The sequence below is a fragment of the Siphateles boraxobius genome, unplaced genomic scaffold (genome assembly GCF_051911475.1).
Source record: "Siphateles boraxobius isolate OS27281-9 unplaced genomic scaffold, OSU_SipBor_1 84, whole genome shotgun sequence".
Taxonomy (NCBI): Eukaryota; Metazoa; Chordata; class Actinopteri; order Cypriniformes; family Leuciscidae; genus Siphateles; species Siphateles boraxobius.
In genome coordinates this window covers 1,344,286-1,366,231 of record NW_027509213.1, presented here as the reverse complement: position 1 = coordinate 1,366,231, position 21,946 = coordinate 1,344,286, and the positions used below count along the sequence as shown (strand labels likewise).

Here is a 21,946-nt window from a genome sequence, read left to right as displayed (position 1 = left end):
TGTGAAACAATATAACTACAGAATATGGAAGTTCTCAGGGGTGGAAGATTTTAACCGTTACCTAGGTACCACTAGAAAATGCAAAGCCAAATGCAAATGAGAACTCTTGATGAAAGCGCTTTGAAGACACGAGAGAGCTCAGCACATTTTTACACTGCAGCCAATTATGGAGAACATTTTCATGTTCCCATCACATATCTTAATATATTGCATGGAATACTAAACTCAAAATTGATCTGTGCATTTAATGAATGTACTACTGATTGCATTGCCTTAATTATGTATTCTTCTTGATATTTATTTTAAATATTTTTTAAGCAAATAAAAAAAAAATCATGCATCTGTTTTGATTTTTTTAAATTTAACTTTTTATGTAAAGCACTTTGAATTACCATTGTGCATGAAATAAACTTGCCTTTTTTCACATTTCACATATTTTCACACGTCCCTCATTTAGCAATGACTAACCATCTATAAAGACATTTTGTTTTTACTTTTGTACACTAAACATTTCTGGCACTTTGTTGGCCTGCTGCTTGTAAAATGAGTCCTGAAGCAAATCCAGTTGAGAATCTCAGTATTATTGGCACACATTGGAGGACAAGATGCGAATGCTTCTTCCTAGAGTTCATAAGACGAAAAAGAGAAGCTACCATACAGTATAAATGTCAACTCCTACAGATCAAACATGTGGTCAGGGCTGAATCAGGAAAAAAACTTTAACAACCATATAAAAAAGGAAATCAGTCACAGACTTTTTATTTAAAAACAAAACATGAACCTGTACAAGCAAACAGTCCTTTACAACAGCACATAATTACAGCGGGTTGGTGACATCAGCTGTTGGCGGTGGAGCCGGGCTCTGGAGACTGCAGGAACTCATACGGGTCTTGGACCATCTCGTTCTGATCTCCAACACCCAGATGAGGTGAACTTCCTGGTCACAGTCAAAAAACAAACTTAAGTTATTATTCAGAAAATTAAGATTTATTTTACCCCACATACCCCAAATATTCCCACACTGTTGTTGTATAAATGTAAAAGGTCTCCAAAGTTACACAGATCAAAGTGCTTTTCAAATAAAGTTATTGACTCCTAAAAGAACGAATCGATTGTGAACTGCCGAAACGAGTCGTCACCATATCAATCTAAACTTTCAAAAATTATTTTTAAAAATATATTATTTTGCATTTTACCTTCACTTCAGCAAAAAATTGAGATCCAACTTAGGTCTGTATTAATTACTAAAACTAATTAATAAAAATTTAGTTTATTTACAATAAAAACTGTGCAATCCAGTAAAATATGTTTAACAGTCATTGGAGTTTCACAAGGAAGGCAAGATGGTGGTTTCCAGCATTTTCAGCAGCTTTTAATGCTTGTTATGTATACTCTAAATATGACTCAGTACCTAAATGATGCTGATCCCTCTCTGAAGCGTTGGACAGGGAAGAGAGATTGGAGGACGGTCGTGATCCGACTCTGTCCACCGCTGCATCCTGGAACTCCTGCAAGAGTTTGGCTGTGTCGTCAAAGTGCTGATGACCGTCCTCATGCTCCGGCTCCTTCTTCACACATTTACCTACAGATCGGAAAAAAACGGCAATAGTCAGCTTGAACATCAATGAACCAAAAACAAACAACGTCTTTTACAGTCGTGAGGTTTTGATGTGTAAGATATGACTCACTTAATGTGTTGAGCATATCTAGAGACATGTCTGGGTAGCTCTTCATGGACATGAAATCAAGCACTGAGCCGGCTTCATCTGTTCCCTATATGCACCATTCAGAAAATCTCATTTAATGGTACCTTAAAAGATGTGAAACCTTTAGCATGAAATATGTATAATTCTTACCGGCATGCCACACAAACTAGACTTAGCGTCATCAATCGGCATGTTTCTTTTCTGAAAAATAAAAACAGCATTATAAAATGTTATAATTATTTATATGCTTATATTATATAATACAATATATCAATGTGTACACTACTGTTTAACAAGTTTGTGGTCTGCGATTTTTAATGTTTTTGAAAGAAGAATCTTCTACTCACCAAGGCTTCATTTATTTTGTCAAGAATACAGTAAAATATTGTTACAATTTAAAATAGCTGTTTTCTATTTAAATATAGAAATTTATATTTAAATATAATTTATTCCTGTGATCAAAGCTGAATTTTCAGCATCACTACTCCAGTCTTCAGTGTCACATGATCCTTCAGAAATCATTTTAATATGATGATTTGCTGCTCAAGAAACATTTCTGATTATTGTCAATGTTGAAAACAGTTGTGCTGCTTCATATTTTTGTAAAACTTTCGTGATACATTTTGATGAAAAGAAAGTTCAAAAGAACAGAATTTATTTGAAATAGAAATCTTTTGTATCATCATAAATGTTGTTAGAGTCACTTTTAATTCATTTAATGCATCACTGCTAAATAAAAGCCATTGACTTCCATAGTTGAAAAAGTTGACTTCAAAATGTCTTCTTTTGTGTTCAATAGAACAAACGAACTCATACAAGTTTGGAACAACTTGTGGCTGAGTAAATGATGACAATTTTCATTTTTGGGTGATCTATCCATTTAAAACTTCTAAAAACTTCTATTTAGCTTAAATGTCTTGCAATAAAAACTGAAAGTTTTCAACAGTAGTGTATATTGCTGGAATTTACTGTTCACAAAACACAGAGGAGTATTAAAAACCATGACCATAAAAAGTAGCTGGTCAAAAGAGACATTTTTGTTGAATTTTACTACCTGTCGGACTTGAATGACAGCCTTCGAGTGATCACCACCCGTCATTTTATCCAGCAAATCATCCACAAGCCTTTTGGTAAAACCCCCACAACCCTTAACAAACTCCTGCAGACTAAATCACACACACACAAAAATCCCATCAATCAACTGAGTCAAATGAACAGCAACAGATTTTTATGAGCCGAAGGTTTGGACCAAACACCTGAGAGCGCACTGGACCCCGGTCTCGTCTCCATAAGCGGCGTAAAGCATGTCCATCTCCTCTGGAAGCAGGTCAGGATAGACAGAGTTGTTCTGAAGGGTCTGAGTGTTGTACGCACTGCTCAAAAACGTCACTGAAACAAAACAACAGGCCAAACTTCTGTGGTCAGTTGCATAAACTGCTTAGACTAGTCTTACAAGTAAGTCATCTAACTAGTAGATTTCTAATTAGACTGATTACCGCTCGACTGCTAGTCGGTCAGACTAGTTCTTAAGAGAGTGCTTTATCATTTAATTACAGACTCAGTACTAAATGTGATTCACAATCATTAATAAAATATTATTAATGCATGTGGCAATAGAAGATCTGTTACCTTTGTGTCTCCTGTCGTCTTTAAACCCCAGTGACGTCAGTCCAGGTATTAGCTTATTAGCCAAAGAGCTCAAATCTACAGGATGAGTTTCTTCCTCTGTGAACAATAATCAATATTTTCTTCAGACAAATTATATTATTCCCCTGGATGAACTTTCTTCAACAGGGTTAGTTACCTTTCAGCATTGAGGTGCCATTTTTAACCCTATAAAGCTACTTTATCATATTTGATATGCACATTAATAAGGCCTCTAAATGATCAACATGATCAAAACTTTGCTGAGAAACCGGTTGCACACAATCTACTACATGCCTTCGGTTGTCTGATTGATAGTTAATACTTTTTTTTAACAAGTAAAATGCATTTTAGTATCATTGTAAAAATGTCCAACCTCAGGTCTTGGTTCACATGTCTTATTTCTGAGAAATCTGATTTTTATACAGTAAACGTAATAATAATTTTTCATGTTACTAATATTTGAAGATGAACACTTATTGGACTGAAGCAATTTTAAATATCGATGAATATTTTTTTGGGGGAAAAATCATGTTCAAATCAGGCTTTTAAAGAATGTTTATTTGTTCATCTCTTAATCATGATTGTATTGCCTTGAATTAAATGTTTTTGACCCCCACAATAAAAACTACATCATAAAACTAATTTACTATATCATTTAACTAATTGAAATATCATTAACAAAGACATTATTGGAAGATATAGAGTGACAACTGATTTTATATTTTGTCTAAAAGTTCAGTAAATTGTTCCATTTAAATTTTTTTTGTGATTATTATTATTTTATATGTCAGGCTTTACAGGGTTAATTTTCTTCTTAATCATTGTGCATAATTGCGAGCAAATTATTACCTCATTGCTATACATATATAGACCATAGCTATACAAAGTAATAGAAGCTGAAACAGAGTGATGTTCATACCCTCTCCTTCAAGATCTTGATTTACAACATTGTACATCAGGGAACCCTCTGAGTCCTTTTTAAGGTAACCAATCTACATGCAAAATAAAACAAATGTTAAGGTTAGGGGTAATAAAAGTTTTGGTTATATTGCAATAACCTGCATTTATGTAGCTCAAACAGTAAAGCATGTGCACTAGCAATGCTTTACTGAATGAAATGAATGAATTTTGAATGCAATGTACTGTATGTCACTTTGGATAAAATGTAAAGTAAAAGTAAACAAAAGTTGTAAGTAAACTAATGGTCTCAACTATTAGTTATAAATATTAAATATTAAAAGTTATAGTACAGCCCAGACAGAATGTATTATGGGAGAAAATCTGCTGAATGCTTATTTAGTATTTAATACAAATTTATTAAAAGGGACCTATTATGCTATTTTGTCTTGATTTTGTTTTTGGGGTCTACTAGAATAGGTTTTCATACAATTTCATGCAAAAAAAAAAACACCTAATTTTTCACAAAGCGCAATGTGCTCTGATTGGTCAGCTTGACTAGTGTGTTGTGATTGGTTAAGTGCTTTGAGTGTTTTTGGGAAAACTCAAGACGTTTCAGGGAGTTCAGAAACAGTGACACTGATATAGAGAATAACTCCTGCTGGAGGGACTTTGTAACTTTTCTGACCTTTTTTATGCTCAAACAGCAAGATTACACACTAAAGAAAGTTAAAAATGTTAAAAAAAAGCATAATAGGAACCCTTTACATGGAACAATAGAACCAAGAATACTATCTTATTGGAAGCTGAAAGCATTAGGAAATAATATAAATGAGTTATATTATAAAATAACAGCACCTTAGAATTTGGCATGAAACTGTTGATTCGATCCCGGGCTTCATCTGCCGCGTGCTCCACCAGTGCCAATACGTGCTCCTCCGCCGTGCTGTCCGTTAAACTGCAAGCGTTGCCCTCTAGCTCATACAGATCACTACACAAGCAACACATCTTCTCAATCACACACTCAGAAACATGTGGAACGGTCAAAAGTGCTGCAGAGACCAACAGCGCCCTGCGCTTTACCTGATGATGGGCTCTTTGATGGGCTGCTTTTTGGATTTTTTGGGGTATTCCGTGTGGATTGGCATGATCTCCGTCACCGGTTCCTCAGGTGTGATGTCATCATCACCCAAAATGGCAGCCTGCTGAGAGAAATCCATGTCCTGCATAAAAGACATGCTGCGCTTCAAAGCTAATAGCCGCTCCTGTGAACAGAGCACAAATAGAGCAACACAGCACCCATTTACTCCTCCTGCGGGAGGTCTTAGGTATGCCATGAAGATGGGAGTCGAACACGGGATGGATTGAAATAAAGAAAGAGATTGGATAATGGGAATACTCGTCCCTGAACCCGCAGAGCACTCGAACCAAATTGATCACGTCGACTGCTCAAAATGAATCACCTTACTAATGCAATAAAACAAGGGTCTGACACGCCAGTGAAGTCTGTCATTTTTTTCTCCATGTAATCCTGAAAAAAATTAACAGTTTTAGGATTTTGAAAAAAAATAAAAATTAGGAAAAAATATAGAATATAATTAGGAAAATTTAAGATTCTGATTCTTTACTATTTCTAGGTCACAAAGAGGAACATCTAATAAAAAAATATTTCCTTAAATTATATTATAATACATTACTTAATAATATATTAATAATATTATATATATATATATATATATATATATATATATACACACACACATACATGTGTATATTTTATCGACTTTTCCCATCACTTTTTACGATTTTATTAAATGTGAATAATTTTCCAGGCCTTGCAACCACAATTTTAAAATCCCCTGATATTTCCGACCGGGGGAATCCGGAAATGTTCTTGCTTTCATTCACGGGCGGACACAAATGCTTTTTGGAACGTTCTTGAATCACGTTGATTTTTTCCTGATCATATAATTCGTAAAGAAAAATATTTAGTTAAAAAAAGCAAAAAAAGAAGAAGCATTTTCACTAGTGGTCTCAGATATTTGAACCCTACAGTATATAAATCACACTCATTATTATTCAAGCATTTAGATTTGTTGAACCGCATGCTTCCGGATCGAATGGTAATGATGGCACGCATGAACTGGACAATGAACAACAAAGGCAAACAATAACAAAAACAAAGTGCATTAAAAATGTTACTTTGCTCATCATTTTGAATCCCGTGTGGAGAAGTTTCTTGGCGGCCTTGTAGTAAACCGTCTCTGGTCGGTTATAAACCATGGCATTGTCACACATCAGCTTGAAGTCTGCCTGGAGATGTCAAACCCACAGATTCAGATACAAAATAGTCACATTGTAAAAGAATGTCATTTCAGTGGACTAAAATATATTAGTAGTTCCAAAAAGAATCTGAAAATGAAGATTGTAGCCGGACACTTGCGTACCTTGAATTCTGTGATAGTTTTGTATTCATTTTCAGCAATTTTGTCCTTCATCGTGCCAAAGTCCATGGGATGTTTGATTATCATGGAGTAGCCTGGTGCAATGGCATCTGTTACAGGGAAGGCGAAGAATCCATGTTGATCTTTCCTGTTGAGACAGAAAGATTGTTCTCATATATTCCAGATGTGAGGAAAGATGAAGATTAGATGACACAATGCCATCTGCTTTTTGCAGGGTCTCACCTCTGAAGCAAACGCAGAAAATGCTCCAAGAGCTGCTGGCGAGGGGTGGATTCATTTTCTAGGAAAAGCCAAACGGTAAAAACACAATCAATAAGAAAAATACTTTGAAATCCATTTGTGACTTATATCTTATAATTCCAGTTTAATTCATACATTTGTAACTGAGGTTTCAGAATTGTAAAATTAATTTTAATTTAAGCAATGGAAACTAAATGTAGTATTAAGTATGCCTTGTTCCAAAACTCATATTATTTAAAGATTCAAATTTTGAAGTCACTAAATATTTTCATGGTAAAACTTCACAATATTTGCTAACATTAGTTAACTACAAACTGAACTAACAATGAAAAATACTTCAAAAGTATTTATTAAACTACTTTTAATCTAATCTAGTTGTACCTTGTTGAGTTCGACAGGCTCGTACGGGTCGATCTGCTTGCTGCTCCACTTCTACTTTCACTCCAGGATGAAATTCATCTACCTCTGATTCCGATTCAAATTTGTCCCGCTTCCTCTTCTTCTCCTCTAGAACCACCTGTCGCAATACACTCATTTAGTAACAGCACTGAACTAACCTCTGGATAATCAGCCAGGCGCTCAGTGGCATTACCTCCACAGGCTTCGGCAGGGTGAACGGTTCCACTGGTCCACTGGCGGCACTTTCTGACTGCTCTCGCTCACGCTTTTTCTTTTTCTCCTCCTGGATGAAACACGTACAGAATTTGTAAGATGAACGTAAGTTTTTTTTTACATTTTCTAAAGTAAACGTGAGTGCTTTTTGTCTGTGCAATCCAGTGTTATTTTAGTAATTAGATGCTATTTTATATAGTATATAATTTATTATAGTATATAGTAGTAACTTAATATATATATATATATATATATAAATTGTATTTATTTATTTTAATACAATTTTATTTTAGTATTCTTCATTTTAGATATAGTTTCAGTAATTTTGTTTTTTATTAATTGTTATTTCAGTTTGAGTTATTTTAGTACACCAAGTTAAACTAAATGAAAATGAGAAATTTTGCCTTGGCAGCTAACTGAAATAAAAAAGGTTTTTATGCCTTTTTTTCAGATCAAGTAAAGATAATGTTTTTTTTTTTAATGGTTTTAGTTATGATTTTAGTTAACTAAAATAACACTGGTGCAATGGCACTGTTTCTATGTATGGGTCAGGCCCCACTTCAATGTGAGTTTATGGGATTTTTACATATTCCGGGTGAATATAATATGTTTGGTTAAGAATAAAGGTTATTATACGGCTATAAAAAATAGTATGTGAATTTTATTGTCAATAGTTTTTAATCCTGGTCCTGGGGACCCAATGCTCTGCACATTTTGTATGTCTCCTTTATTTAACAAATCTGATTCAGATCATCAGCTAGTTAAGAGAGCGAGATCCATAAACTGGAGATATGAGAGACATACAATATGTGCAAAGCAGTGGGTCCCCAGGATCAGGATTGAAAACCAGTGCATCATGTAATGATAAATGTTTCCATACAACCTCATCAAGTTTCTTGTTTAATTCAGCAAGTAGCATCCAATTATCCAAATGAAATTAGCAATCCAATTTTGTGTAAAATGTCTTTACTTTTGGCAGTCTGATCAAATAACAAGGCAAGAAGAAGGCTAAAATATATTTTCGGGTTCATTTTAGTAGCATTAAGTCATGCAGATATAATGAATATGCATGCTGAATATTATCATACTGTGCACAATATACAAGGTTTAAGTAATCATGAGCAATCATTAAGTAATAGTGATGCTTGACTTCTGAGTGTTTAAGTGTCGTTCTTTTCACTCACCTTTCTCCTCCTCCTCTCCTCATCATCTACGTATTTCTCTTTCTCAGATTTCTTCTTCTTCTTCTTTTTCTTTTCTTTGTGCCGCTCCCACTCGTGGTCAGAGCGGTCGTCATAGTAACTGGAGTCATGTCCGGAGCCGGAGAGCTCGGTCACTTCACTGCCGCCCACCTTGAGTACCAGCTTCAGGGGTTTATCCAGGGGTTTGTCCTCATAGTCTGAAAAACGACACACGAAGACATTAACATTAGGAGTCGTTCTTAAATTGAATAATTATATTACTGTGCATGAATGTTTTGTATAAGTGTTGAAGTTAATGACATTTCTGCTCTTTAAAATTCTGCTGTTCTGTCACTTCTCATTAACCTGCAGTAATATGCTTCACACAGCATTATCAGATCAAACCCAAACTATCACTATAATCATTTAGACCAGGGGGTTTCAAACTGGGGCCTGAGGATCGCAAAGAAGTGCTAACAAGTGTAAAAAATGTAAAAAATTAATAAATAAATAAAATAAAAAAATTAAATAAATGAAAAAAGTATGAAAATAAAGCATTTAATTAAAATAATAAATAAATATTAAACGTTAGATAAATAAATAATATAAAATAAGTTTAAACTAAATAAATAAAAATTGAAATTAAACATTTGACTAAAATAAATAAATAATACATCTGTTTCAGGATTTTACTTTTATGTTTTACAGTTATTTTACAGCTTGTGTTTGTTTTATCTTCTTTTGTACAGCACTTTGGTCAACCTCGGTTGTTTTTAAATTGTGCTTTATAAATAAACTTTGTATTCTATATTGTATTGTATCTAACAGTGAACAGAAAAAGTAATAATGCAATATAAACTAAATATTAAAATAATTTACAAATTACACATTTATATGACAGAGAATAAATTAGATGTATAACTTATAACGTTACATGACAATATTTAGCTGTCTTTAAAGTCTTACGATGAGAACGGTCATATTTGTAGGGTCCTAGCATCTAAAGATCGAAAACCACTTATTTATACAACGCCCAGAAGAAACGATCATTAATTATACAATTTTGTGTGGTTTTGCATGAATAAAACCATATATATATTTCGCATTCACTGACTATTTACATACGCACTTGCGGAACACTCAGAATGAATTAAAGTGATTTTCAAATGCATATCCAATATTCACCTCCTTCAACCGCTCTCCACTCGGGTCTGTGTTTCTTGTGCTTCTTTCCCATATTGTGTCTGTATTTATATGAAAAAGATTCCGGTTTAATCTTCAGAATCTGCGTATTTTTGTCTCACTACCGCTCTTCATTACAGCAACAACAACATTAGCTTCTATGCTTAACTTCCGGCTTCAGGTGGCGTCGTTTCCGGCGCAGGCTGGCGTGACGTCACTGTTAGCGCGCTAAGTTCGAGTTTGTCTGTCGCTGTTGTGAGAGGTGAGTGTGTTTAATTCCACAGTTCTTTCTTTATTTAATCGATCTGTTAATACATATGACAGTTAGCACAATCTACAACTATAATATGATCGTAAGACAACAAAAACCAAACAAACAAAAACAAAAACGTGATATTTATGATAATAAAGTCTGTGTTTCAAAACAGACAGCGTGTTTGGATTTATGGTTTGGATGTAAAGTTAGTCTGACTATACTAACAGAAAAATAATACCTTGGCATATTGTTATTGTTACGTGGTTGCTAATGCTATGTAGTGCTAATGTGTTTTCGGTGGTTGCTTGGAGGCAGATTCACAAATATTGAACGTTACACTGTAAACAAATATTTTCACGGTTTGTTGTGACAACTTCTGTTGTCAAATCAACTTGGATAATTAATGTGTTTCAGATAACAACATACCATTTAAATTTCTTTTGATTTAAACAATCTCAATTTTATTAACTAAAATTCTTAGTTATTAACTTTTATTCTTAAAATTCTCCTTCTTTCAATTAACTCAATTTTAAGGCAACCAGTTTACTTACTTTTTTAAGTTAAACCAACAACAGTTGTAAGGGGGTGCTAGGCTATTGTGAAGTGATCACTATGGGGTTTGTTATATAAATCTTATACATCACATTTGACGTTTATAGATTCTTATAGATTATATGCATAGCTCTTCTGAGTGTGTTTTTTGTTTTTCAGCCAACAGCACTTTGAGTAATGGACATTTCTGATCATCACATGACTGAAGTTGGCATCATCCGCCCTGATGTGCACATAGAGGTCCATGTGAAATCTCAGAGGTAGCCTAATTCATGAGTGGATGAACTAAATAGGATGATTAGACTCTGATTTAGTTGTTACAGAATGAAAAACTTGACAAACAATTGCATCTTTTTAAGTCATTAAAAAAGTTACATAATCAGATCAGTAGGTCATGCATGTGAAATCTTTTGATATAAGTCACATTTCTGAAGCAAGTAATGGGCTGTAAGCACTGATTCATGTTGACATGTCTATATTTGACTCTGCATGATTTAAAAGGTATAAATATGTGTTTGCAGCACAGCCAAGAGGTCTGACGTGAGGACGCATGTGTTGTCGCTGCTGGATCGACACAGCTCAGTTTTAAGGTCTTTCAAGTGGACGGAGTTTGACGATGAATTTCTAGCCAAAAATGTGGAGTCAGTCACCATAGGAGATGTAGCTGGTCCGAAAGTAAATACAGTTTTTTTTGTACATTCTGCTTTATATTTTATATGCTGAATCTGTTTCAGGGGGGGGGTTACGTCATTTTTCAGTCTGAAGCCTATGGATGTGATATTACTTATATGTTCCACAGCTTGTGGATCTGAAGGTTCACAACCTCTGTATCCATGTTTTTTCCCTGAATGATGACAGTCCGAGCACGCTCACTCTGGAGGAGGAGGAGGAGCTATCTGCTGCCAATCATTGGCTCCTCCCAGCTGGTGATTATCAATGACACGCCCCTTTCAAGCACATTCACAAATTCCTGCCGTAGTTACGTGTTATTACATGTACTTACTATAGTAATAATAGTATGCATAATTAACCCTAAACCAAACCGTAACTCTACACTAAGTACATGTAATTAATTAATATTACTCAGTACTTATTTGAGTAAGTATAATGTATCTACGTCACCTTAAAATAGTGCAACCAATTAAAACTCAGTTGTTATTTACTTTTTCCAAATCCTTATGCTGTTATTTTGTGATAATTTGATAAAGGCTTGGAATATAGTGCATGGACAACTGTTATGTTTTTTTGTGTGTGTTTGGCAGTTTAAATCTGCATCTGCTTTTATTGTGTATCAATAGCAGCTTAAACATTCTGCCTAACTGTACGTTAAAACCGCCGCCGGCGAGAGCGGCAAAATTCGCTCTCGCCGCCCTGCCAGCGACGCCGTGGAAAGATTCGTGGACGCTCTGATGCTCGGACGTAGATCGAACGCGTGGTCTTTTTTTACAACTGTATTTAAAGGGGCCACAAAGCAAACAAGCATGTCGATCGTTATTTTTGCAGAAAATTGATCGATGGAAAAAACGTAACAATTATAGTGACATGTTTGCTAATGAAATAAACAAATTAAAAGCCATTTGTGTGGTGTGGCTTTTGTGTTCATGGTTAAGTGCTATTATAATTTGCATTCCCGCTGAAAAACAAGCGTTCTAGCGCGGAAATATTGCCTATAAATACTAGTGTTGCGCGCCTTCTTATCAAATTCAAATGATCAACCTCCTCAATTTTGCTTGGGAACTAATGTGGTCGGAACCAAAGTTTACAGGACTGCGTTCTCTGGACTCATTGTGATATTTCTACTCCTCTGAGAAAATTGTTTTATTCTGTTTGAAAAGATGTTTAATCCAAATGTAGTTTTAGAATTTTTGGGACAAATGTGTCTCATCTTATTTAGTTTCTGTTTAAATTTCTAATAACTCAAGTATTGTTTTCACCATTAAATAGCCAAGGAGATGGCATGACATGAAAACAAATAATGCATTGTTCCAGAGAGCTATATGTGGTCTGACCCATGTTTAAGACTTACAACATCTTCATCTTTTTCTTCATGTCTTCCAGCTGAGTTTCACGGCATTTGGGAGAGCTTGATTTATGAGGACGGCATCAAAACACAAGTAAGACCTGTGTATTCACAGTCATCTTGAAATAATTTGATATAAATTAGCAGAATTACGCTTGTTAGGTGGTATAACCAAAATCTTATATCACAGTAGAGGTCAAATGATATATATATATATATTGCATGTTGCATAATGCATATCAATATATATTTATGTATATTTATATTGACATGTATATGTATATTAATATTTCATCCATTTCCTTGGAAAGGAAAGATTAAAAATCTGTCTGTCTGTTAAAAGACAGTCACTTTTGAGACAGCATATTTGAGCTCAGAGTTAAGAGACTAAAATCTATTAAACATCAATTATAATTGTATAACAGTGTTTGTATAATGTTTGGGACACATTATTCTCCATATCCTCCAACTGATAGTCATGCACACACAGCATATCTATAACAGTATAAGCAAGCATTATTGCAAAATCTTTGCCGGTTTACACATTGTATTTTCATAACGCCCATCCCTACTTGTTGGCATCTCATAACATGATCTTTATCTTTACTTTGGTCTCCAGCTCTTGGATTATGTTTCGACAACAATTTTCTTCTCTGACAAAAATGTTGACAGCAATTTAATTGCCTGGAATCGTGTCGTGTTGCTTCATGGTAAGACAATAAAAGCTAGCTTGTTAGCTGAGCAATTTCTGTCTTCATTGAACGGCTGCCCATGCCATGTTTATACAGTTGCCGTTCTCTCATAAACCCTCAGGGCCGCCTGGCACCGGGAAGACGTCTCTATGTAAAGGACTTGCTCAGAAACTCTCCATTAGACTGTCTGGCAGGTGTGACATCTTTCATAAAATAAAAAATGGCTGCTGCTGAACGTACTGTGTTCATCACCATTGTTCTTCACACATTTCCTCAGGTACGCGCACAGCCAGTTCGTGGAGATCAACAGCCACAGTCTTTTCTCCAAGTGGTTCTCAGAGGTACAGCTTGATCCGTCACATCTGAAACACCTCCTCGGATCCTTGTCTGAAACGCTGTGAACACATGTGCCTGTTTTACAGAGTGGAAAACTGGTCACGAAGATGTTTCAGAAGATTCAGGAGCTCATTGATGATAAAGATGCCCTGGTGTTTGTCCTAATAGATGAGGTACTCTCCTTTTAAAATCATTCATATTAATATATTAACATTGGTATTAATATTCCTTTAACCCTCTGGGCCTAGGAAATGAATGGGAAATATGACAAAATATGAAAACTCAGAGAATCTTTTGGTGGTACAAACTACAAATCAGGCACTGTGCTGAAGAAAGTGCACACTAATGTAGAATTATCACTATCCATTCCTTATTTTGTTAGATTTTTTAATTATCAAATACAGAGTTAAAAAATATGCTTTCCATGTATTCCCTTTCTAACAATTTTTTTTATGTTTGATTGATCATAATGGAAAATCTGATGCTTAACTAACAAAAGATATCTACACCATGACAAAAAGTAGTCTTTTAGAATGTCCAAATATGATATATCTAAATGCAAAACCTAATAAAATTAAGAAATTATGTCTAAAAAAGACTGCGGCAATCCAAAAGCCTCTCTATATATTTATATTACTCAAGTTTTTATTTTTTTTAACGCCTCTAGGTGCCACTATTCTCACTTAAAAATGGATTTTAAAGGCCTTCAATCTATTTTATTTTAATGTGAAATATTGAATTTATTGAAAAATATTTATATTTATTTTAATGGAAAAAATATCTCATAAAAATATAAATAATGCATAGTATCATAAAATCATAATTTTTAAAAAATAAAAAAAATATATTGAACAAAAATATATTACATTGATTTTACTGAAGAAAAAAAAAGTTGCATTACAAAGCTTTGGTCACTTTTGTCCGAGAAGGAGCCAAGTGTGAGTCACTTATGTAATTTATTTAATTGCAATGTACAACAAAGCCACTTAAACCTGTCTAAGGTGGATTGTTAGCCAAAAAACTGCTATACACTGGTGATTTTGGTCAAGTCTGATGGTTTTAGTGGGGTTTTCAGCACTTAACAGTTTTTTCAGGCTGGTCTCCCAAAACCAGATGTAACCAACTAAGACAATCAGACCACCTTAGACTGCTTTATAAAATCAATAACCCCCTGCTTTACAGTGTTATTTCTACAGTGAAGAAGAGAGGCCATAGTCTCTTTAACCCTGGTGAAACACTGTTATTCAAATCCTCTTATGAACCATAATTTTATTGTAATGGAGTCTGAATGATAATCAGTCTTGTGTTGATTTCAGTTCCAGTACAATCATTCAAAAGCAGTTTTATGAAGGATAGTGTTTTACAGTCCTGAATAATGAATGTTTAACCCTCAGGGACACAAACTTTGATTTTCATATTATCTTTTTTTTTTTTTTTAACTTGTATTTATGAACCATTAGTTATATAAAAAAACATTTTGTTTAGTCAAAATTTGCATCTGGGTATAATTTGGAAAAAATGTTGTAAAATAGCAACTGTTATGTTTAAATAGGCAAACGAGACATTATCTAATTAGATATGCACTGATTTGTGGATGATTTCCAGAGGAGATTTTGAGTGTATTTTTTATCTATCCTTGAATCTTAAAATACTGTCAACAGGCAAAAAAAAAAAAAATCACCATGTTTTTAGGAATAAAATGAAATAAATATGCAATATATTTTACCACTATTTTTTTTTTTAATACAGTAAGTGAACATTTTAAATTCGCAACACTGTTCAGCACGCAAATGTATTTAAAGAATAATATACTTACCAGTGAGGATACAGTCATGAAAAGTTAAGTAGTCACAATTCGAACATAAATTAAATACTGTAATAATATCAAAGCATGCTTAAAATATAATATAGTAACTTTAAAACCACTTAATTAAAATAAATTTTATATATGTATATACGTGTGTGTGTGTGTGTGTGTGTGTGTGTGTGTTAGATGTCAAATACATGTTTTCTACATAAGCTAATTAAAAAAATTCATCTGGCTAGTGTTATTCTGTGTGACTTGAGCAAGCTATGATTATTTAATATGCATTTTTTCCCCCACCAAAACTTTTGATAAATTGCTTGCGACTGTATACCCATATTTAGTGAAAGTTAGGTATTATTAAATTGCTTTATACATTGCGATTCTGCCATGCTGGATGAGTGAGGGTTCAGTAATGCTTGTTTGTCAGGTGGAGAGTCTCACAGCCGCTCGGAGTGCGTCTCAGGCAGGAACAGAACCGTCTGATGCTATTAGGGTGGTCAATTCTGTCCTGACCCAGCTCGACCAGATCAAACGGTCAGTTTCTCTTCATCTCCGCTGCACTTTCATCTACAAAGGCATGCTTGAAATCAAAATGACTATTTACTTAATGCACGTTGCTGCTCTTATTGTGCATTATTCATCGTTGAAGTTATTGCAAATAAATAAAAGTCTTTTTTTGTAGTCTTTCTTTCATCAAAATATAATAACCTGTTCTGCCATATTTTCCCTTTTCATCTGATGCCATCCTACCCTCTTTTTTGTGCCATTGAATAACCTGATCCATTATGGAATATTTCATATTACAGTTAAATTGTGGCTTCCTGTGCAGTTTGTCCATTCATATTCATATAAACCTAGTGTTTCCTTGATTCAGCCACACAAATGTGGTCATCCTCACTACATCCAACGTCACGCAAAAGATCGATCTGGCCTTTGTGGATAGAGCGGATATAAAGCAGTACATCGGCCCACCGAGCGCCAGCGCCATATTCAACATCTATCTGTCTTGTCTGGAGGAACTCATGAAGGTGAGTGTGTGTTCAGCTCCATTAAAGGGAAAGTTCACCCAAAAATTAAAATTCTGTCAGTATTTACTCTACCTCATGTTGTTCCAACCTCGTAAGACCTTCGTTCATCTTCGGAACACGAATTAAGATATTTTTGATTAAATCTGAGAGCTGGATCACTCCTCTATAGGCTTCTAAGGGATTGAAACTTGTTCCCCGAAAAGTTATTAAAGACATTGTTAAAATAGTCCGAGTGACTACAGTGGCTCAATCTTAAGTTTATCAAACGACGAGAATACCTTTTGTGCGCAAAACCCCCCAAAAATAATGACTTTATTTCAACTATTCATTTCCTTCTCTGTGGGCCTCGAGTCAGTTCACTAGTGTAATAGCGAAAGCTTCTGTTGTTATACGTCACACGCATCACACACATGACCAGCGTCGGCCAATTGTGACTACGCAATCACACTACGTTAACTGACTCGAGGCCCACAGAGAAGGAAATTAATAGTTGAAATAAAGTCGTTATTTTTGTTTGTTTTTGCGCACAAAAAGTATTCTCGTCGCTTGATAAACTTAAGATTGAGCCACTGTAGTCACTCGGACTATTTTAACGATGTCTTTAATAACTTTTCGGGGAACAAGTGTCAATCCCTTAGAAGCCTATAGAGGAGTGATCCAGCTCTCAGATTTAATCAAAAATATCTTAATTCGTGTTCCGAAGATGAACGAAGGTCTTACGGGGTTGGAACAACATGAGGGAGAGAAAATACTGACAGAATTTTCATTTTTGGGTGAACTATCCCTTTAACTGTTGAACGTCTCCATTCCTCCACTGAGCTCCACAACTGAGATTTGAGCTTTCCCTGCAGCGTCAGATCATCTACCCCAGACAGCAACTGCTGAGTTTGGAGGAACTGGGAACCATGAACTTCATGGAGAGTGACGTGACCCATCTGAGCTTAAGCCTGAGGAACATCGCCCAGTGAGTGTTTGCCTGTGACGCAGCCAGTACTGAAAGTCTTTGAGAATTGATATCTTTCACAAGTGTCTCTTTCTGGACAGGAGGAGTGTGGGACTCAGTGGAAGAGCCTTGAGGAAAATCCCATTTCTGGCTCATGCGCTTTTTGGAAAGGTACTCGTCTTTGTACAATGTTATGTGATTTTTCCACAAATAAGGGGTGTTGTTAGTCTAAAATCCTTAAGTCTGGTAAGTGAGGAATAATGTACATCCAGCCAGTTGTTATCACAGAGTAAACCTCGACAGGGTGATCAGGACGGCTTTGCATCAGCCTGAAGTTTTTTTTTCTGAGATAACAACCGTCTGGATGTACATTATCCCACTGATTAAGTAAATAATTAGATGTGAAATATTGGCTTGAGTATAAATATTTTATTAGCTATTTAAACGCAAAGCTTCCGCGGAAAAAGCATTGCTAGCAAGCAGCATGTTCAAACTAGACAGAAATTTAAGGGATACGTACCGTATAATCATACCACTTATTACACAGCATTTTGCCATATAAATAATTATGGGGATAAGAGATATTGATGTGAGATAAAACCGTTTTACAAATCTTACCTGTTTGTTATCTTATTAAGTGTACAAAACAATCATTGCAAAATGTCAGCAGCTGAGCTTGCATGAAACGAGAGAGCGGACTGCAATACTCGATAACATAATTAAATAATTGTACTCAAAATATTGATTTGGGTTTTAATATTTCATCAGCAAAACATTCCTCACAAGCATAAAGTGCCGACTTCAGTTACCCGGATGAGCCTGCGTTATCAGTTTTTACTGGTTGTTATCAGGGGATAAAATACCACTGGATGGTGCGATTGACCAATCAGAATCAAGTATTTCACAGAGCCGTGTAATACTGTAATGCATGACCTTAAATGCTTATTGTTGTGATGAAAGGATGCATTTAAAAAATATATATATTCATGATTAATAATAATCAGAATAAACAGTTCTTAAATAGGTAATATAGTTCATTAGTCTAATTCTTGACAGTTTATGGTTTTCAAGCAATTTAAGACTGGTGAATTGGGTGAAAATTTTAACTAATAGATATCACCATACTTCCCCAGATGATTAATTACAGTACATTTGGTAAATTGTTTTGTATTAAAAGTTAGTTTTCTGAAAAGTAATTTTAAATAAAATGTTATTAGGGATGAAATATTCTATAAATCAGCCAAATGACGTATGAACAAACCCCTCTGAAAAACCCTTAAGTATATAGTAACAATAAAATTGTTAGGTTTGGTGTATGTAAAATTGCTGAGGTGAAGATTTCGGAGGAAAAAATCACCACATTTAAAGATATATTGTCATTGAAATATACAGATGCAAATAGTCCCAGAAAAAAGTCTAGTCCCAGACTAAAATGCATGTTTGAGCTGTTTTAACTGAAAGCAACTTGCACTTGCATATCTTTAAATATGTCAGTGCCATTGTTTTGTCTCTAGATGCTCACCAGTAATGTTTTTCTAAGGCATGTTTATAAAGTTACTTAAATGTCGTAATTGTACTCAGGCCTAATCCTTGGCTTAATCTAAAACCTGTCTGTAAAACCAGACCAATGTGTAATAAAATAAACACGTGAATGTGTATTTTTTTCAAATAGTCTGAAAGTTATTGCAGCAAAATAGCACAAAATAATCTTAGAATTGACCAGTGCGTGAAAAAACAATGGTTTGAATATACAATTTAGTCTTTATATTTGTTGTAATCATGTCATGTTGTGTTTCCAGACCGCCACAATGACAGTCGAGAGTTTTCTAAAAGCGATGGGCCGCGCCGTGGACAAACAGAGACAGGAACAGTCGAGTTTGGTCAACTGTGTTTGAGCTGAAGCAAACTGACGTTCTGCTGTTGAATCCAAACGGTTTCTTGTTTTTTCTTTGTTAGTTCAATATTTCTGCTCTGTTCACCAGTTTCATCCTCTGAAAATGTTGTTTTATTTCAAGTTTGAAAGTTTAAAACAGCACTTATCTATACGAGACTGCCATCTTCTAGGTGGCATTTTTCAATTCCGCATTCATAAGCTGAATTTTTGGTGTCCTAAATCCGAGTTTATAATATGCACTGTAGCAGCTGCTCTCTGCATATGAAAAAATTATGTTCTTTTTTATGTTCGGTTTTTATATGTGTATATATTTAAATCATTTGATTAAAATGAGAAAATAATTCATTCCTTTTGCTTTTTGTTTTTCTGAATTACAATTAAAATGTTTTCACAAGAAAAAGGCTCGATATAGAACACGAAAGGGTTCATTTAAGGTGCTTCATGTGTAGAAACTTTTAGGGGTTCATTTTGTGGATTTAGTTTTTAATCATTTTAATGAATTAAACCGCTCATAAGCATACTTTATCACTAGGAAAAAAAATGAAATAACTTTTAAACATGAAAGTATTATGCAACCATTTAAGACATCCTTAAAGAACTTAGAGGTTCTTATAGAACCTTTTTGGCATAAAGAGTTCTTCAAACTGAATCAGGAACCCTATGGTTATATCTATACAGAACCCCATTGAAACTTTTTTTTTAAGAGACCAATTTGTAAATTGCATCCAGTAGGTGGCATAAAGGTGCAACATGCAGGGAAAAAAACGTATGCATGAAATGCTTAGTGTCACTCTAACAGCTCTTATATTAGAAACTATTTGAAAACCAATTTGGGGTTGTGAGCCAACAGGCTTTAATCACACTGCATCCAATTTTGATTTGCTTTTCAATTCTAGTCTTGCATATTGTCATTACGCTAGAAGTTTGTACAAATGAGATTTCACGATTTAATTTAATTAAGCAGTGTTTGCTACTTGTCTCAGCAAAGCCTGATTGTTTTGTGTAATTTGAATGCATTAAAGTTATAAAACACAAACTATAAAACACATGTGCATTCATTCACACGCGACTTTCTCACATATGTTTGACCTTTGCCGGTAAGAAACCTGTTCGACACCATATTTAAAGCGGCCTGCTTTGATATGCCGTTTGGAAAGTGTCAAGTTGTGAGAATTTGTTTTATGAGAATCACAAAGAGCTGTTTGATGTATATCATCACCCTATGATACCGGATCAAACAGGTAAACACCTGCGAGCCGTCATTGTGCAGGTATCTGTATCGCATTCTTCTGATATGATGTGAGATTAAAATGTGTCAGGCTGCAGACCAGATAAACAGACACATAATTGCAGTGTCTGCAGGCTTTTTTCTCTTCCTGACAGTTCTTCTTCCAAAAACACAACTGCTTTAATGTAATCAGTAGAGGAAGGGGAAAAAATCCTCAAAAGCCTTATTGTTGGAGAGTTTTATACCACTTTTGTGGTTAGAAACTGCCAGAGAGTTTCTAAACAAAGCAAACAGTATATTACAGCTGAATTTCTATCTGGCTCCAAGCGCTGGAATATCAATAGAGCTGCCAATAGTAATACATTAGTATAAGAGTTAATAGACTTGTGGGCAAGTATCGTACAACAACACAAGGCGTTTAGCGTTCAAGGCTGTTCAGTAGGATTGCAGAGTGATATATGAGCTTTTGTTTGAAATAAAAGAACGATTTATGCTGCTTATTGGCAAATCAGTCTTGCAAATCTCTCCCCTCTTTCAGGATTGCTAAAGCTCTTTTCCCTCATGCAAATGCAATATGCTTTCATCTCGTTTTTTTTCTCTCTCAAACTGATTGCATGTGAAACATTTTCCTGTGGTAATCGTGCATGTATGAATTATCAACTAGAGTTTTGCATTTTCTGAAGAAAATGGTTGCTGACTGGCTCACTTAAAAAAAACCCATTTATTAAGAGATTATTCAACTGTTATTTCCATACCGTGGCAGCATCATAAACGTCAGTCTCTTTATGAAAGTTGAAAGTTGTGTAGACTTTTTCTTCAGAAATAAGAGAGATTAATGACGCCAGATGAAAAGTAAAGTTGAAGCAAGACTGAGGGGCAAGTTGCATTATGATGAGATATTAAAGATGTTTTCTCTAGGCATTTAGTCACTCACAACAAGAACAGGAACATGCATTAAGAAATCATTTTGATTTCATGATGACTCCTTGAGTTATTTGACCCCTGCTGAAATCCTTTAATCTCTCAGGCCTGATGTCATGCACACTGCTGTGGATGCATTTGTTGAATGACTAACTTACTTACTTTGATAATATCAACAGGAAAGAGAAAAAAGCAACCCCGCAGGAGCTGGCTTTATATTTCACCGGCGGTGTAGCTCAGAGACGTTAAACCACAAGCTGGCACGGGTAGATAGATAGTTTGTGAAGTCCCAGAGAAGAAGTTAAAGTTTGTGGAATATGTTGAACAACAGCACATGTA

General features: G+C 34.9%; 2 protein-coding genes across 4 annotated transcripts; one reads left to right on the top strand and one right to left on the bottom strand.

Annotated features, from left to right (window-relative positions):
• Positions 1-731: 731 nt before the first annotated feature.
• Positions 732-10,119, bottom strand: brd9 (bromodomain containing 9). Of its 2 annotated transcripts, none has more exons than XM_077221658.1 (17): positions 9,934-10,119; positions 8,752-8,966; positions 7,548-7,637; positions 7,337-7,472; positions 6,938-6,995; positions 6,698-6,842; positions 6,453-6,563; positions 5,334-5,455; positions 5,109-5,241; positions 4,273-4,345; positions 3,336-3,431; positions 2,963-3,095; positions 2,761-2,872; positions 1,857-1,907; positions 1,689-1,773; positions 1,412-1,582; positions 732-937 (listed from the first exon to the last, which is right to left on the bottom strand). In XM_077221658.1, exons 1-17 carry the CDS (start codon positions 9,983-9,985, stop codon positions 837-839), a joined length of 1,884 nt encoding a protein of 627 aa, XP_077077773.1. In that variant the 5' UTR covers positions 9,986-10,119; the 3' UTR covers positions 732-836. The 2 variants fall into 2 exon arrangements, with proteins under 2 accessions (XP_077077773.1, XP_077077774.1); XM_077221659.1 differs by having other exon boundaries at positions 5,334-5,452; positions 9,934-10,116.
• trip13 (thyroid hormone receptor interactor 13) lies at positions 10,116-20,502 on the top strand. 2 transcript variants are annotated; one of them, XM_077221666.1, is made up of 14 exons: positions 10,116-10,192; positions 10,898-10,998; positions 11,260-11,413; positions 11,538-11,664; positions 12,797-12,852; positions 13,378-13,468; positions 13,572-13,644; positions 13,728-13,791; positions 13,873-13,959; positions 16,021-16,127; positions 16,468-16,621; positions 17,473-17,585; positions 17,666-17,735; positions 19,364-20,502. In XM_077221666.1, the coding sequence occupies exons 2-14, from the start codon at positions 10,916-10,918 to the stop codon at positions 19,457-19,459; spliced, it is 1,275 nt and encodes a 424-aa protein (XP_077077781.1). In that variant the 5' UTR covers positions 10,116-10,192; positions 10,898-10,915; the 3' UTR covers positions 19,460-20,502. The 2 variants fall into 2 exon arrangements, with proteins under 2 accessions (XP_077077781.1, XP_077077782.1); XM_077221667.1 differs by lacking the exon at positions 10,116-10,192 and adding an exon at positions 10,201-10,283.
• Positions 20,503-21,946: the final 1,444 nt, after the last annotated feature.

Excerpts from the sequence above, each read along its gene's own strand:
- brd9 (XM_077221658.1), bottom strand. The coding sequence starts at position 9,985 with ATGGGAAAGAAGCACAAGAAACACAGACCCGAGTGGAGAGCGGTTGAA. Across the intron at positions 6,996-7,336 it reads AGCCTGTCGAACTCAACAAG|AAAATGAATCCACCCCTCGC; the intron begins GTACAACTAGAT and ends GGCTTTTCCTAG. Across the intron at positions 6,564-6,697 it reads AAACTATCACAGAATTCAAG|GCAGACTTCAAGCTGATGTG; the intron begins GTACGCAAGTGT and ends TGACATCTCCAG.
- trip13 (XM_077221666.1), top strand. The coding sequence starts at position 10,916 with ATGGACATTTCTGATCATCACATGACTGAAGTTGGCATCATCCGCCCT. Across the intron at positions 12,853-13,377 it reads AGGACGGCATCAAAACACAA|CTCTTGGATTATGTTTCGAC; the intron begins GTAAGACCTGTG and ends TTTGGTCTCCAG. Across the intron at positions 16,622-17,472 it reads GTCTGGAGGAACTCATGAAG|CGTCAGATCATCTACCCCAG; the intron begins GTGAGTGTGTGT and ends CTTTCCCTGCAG.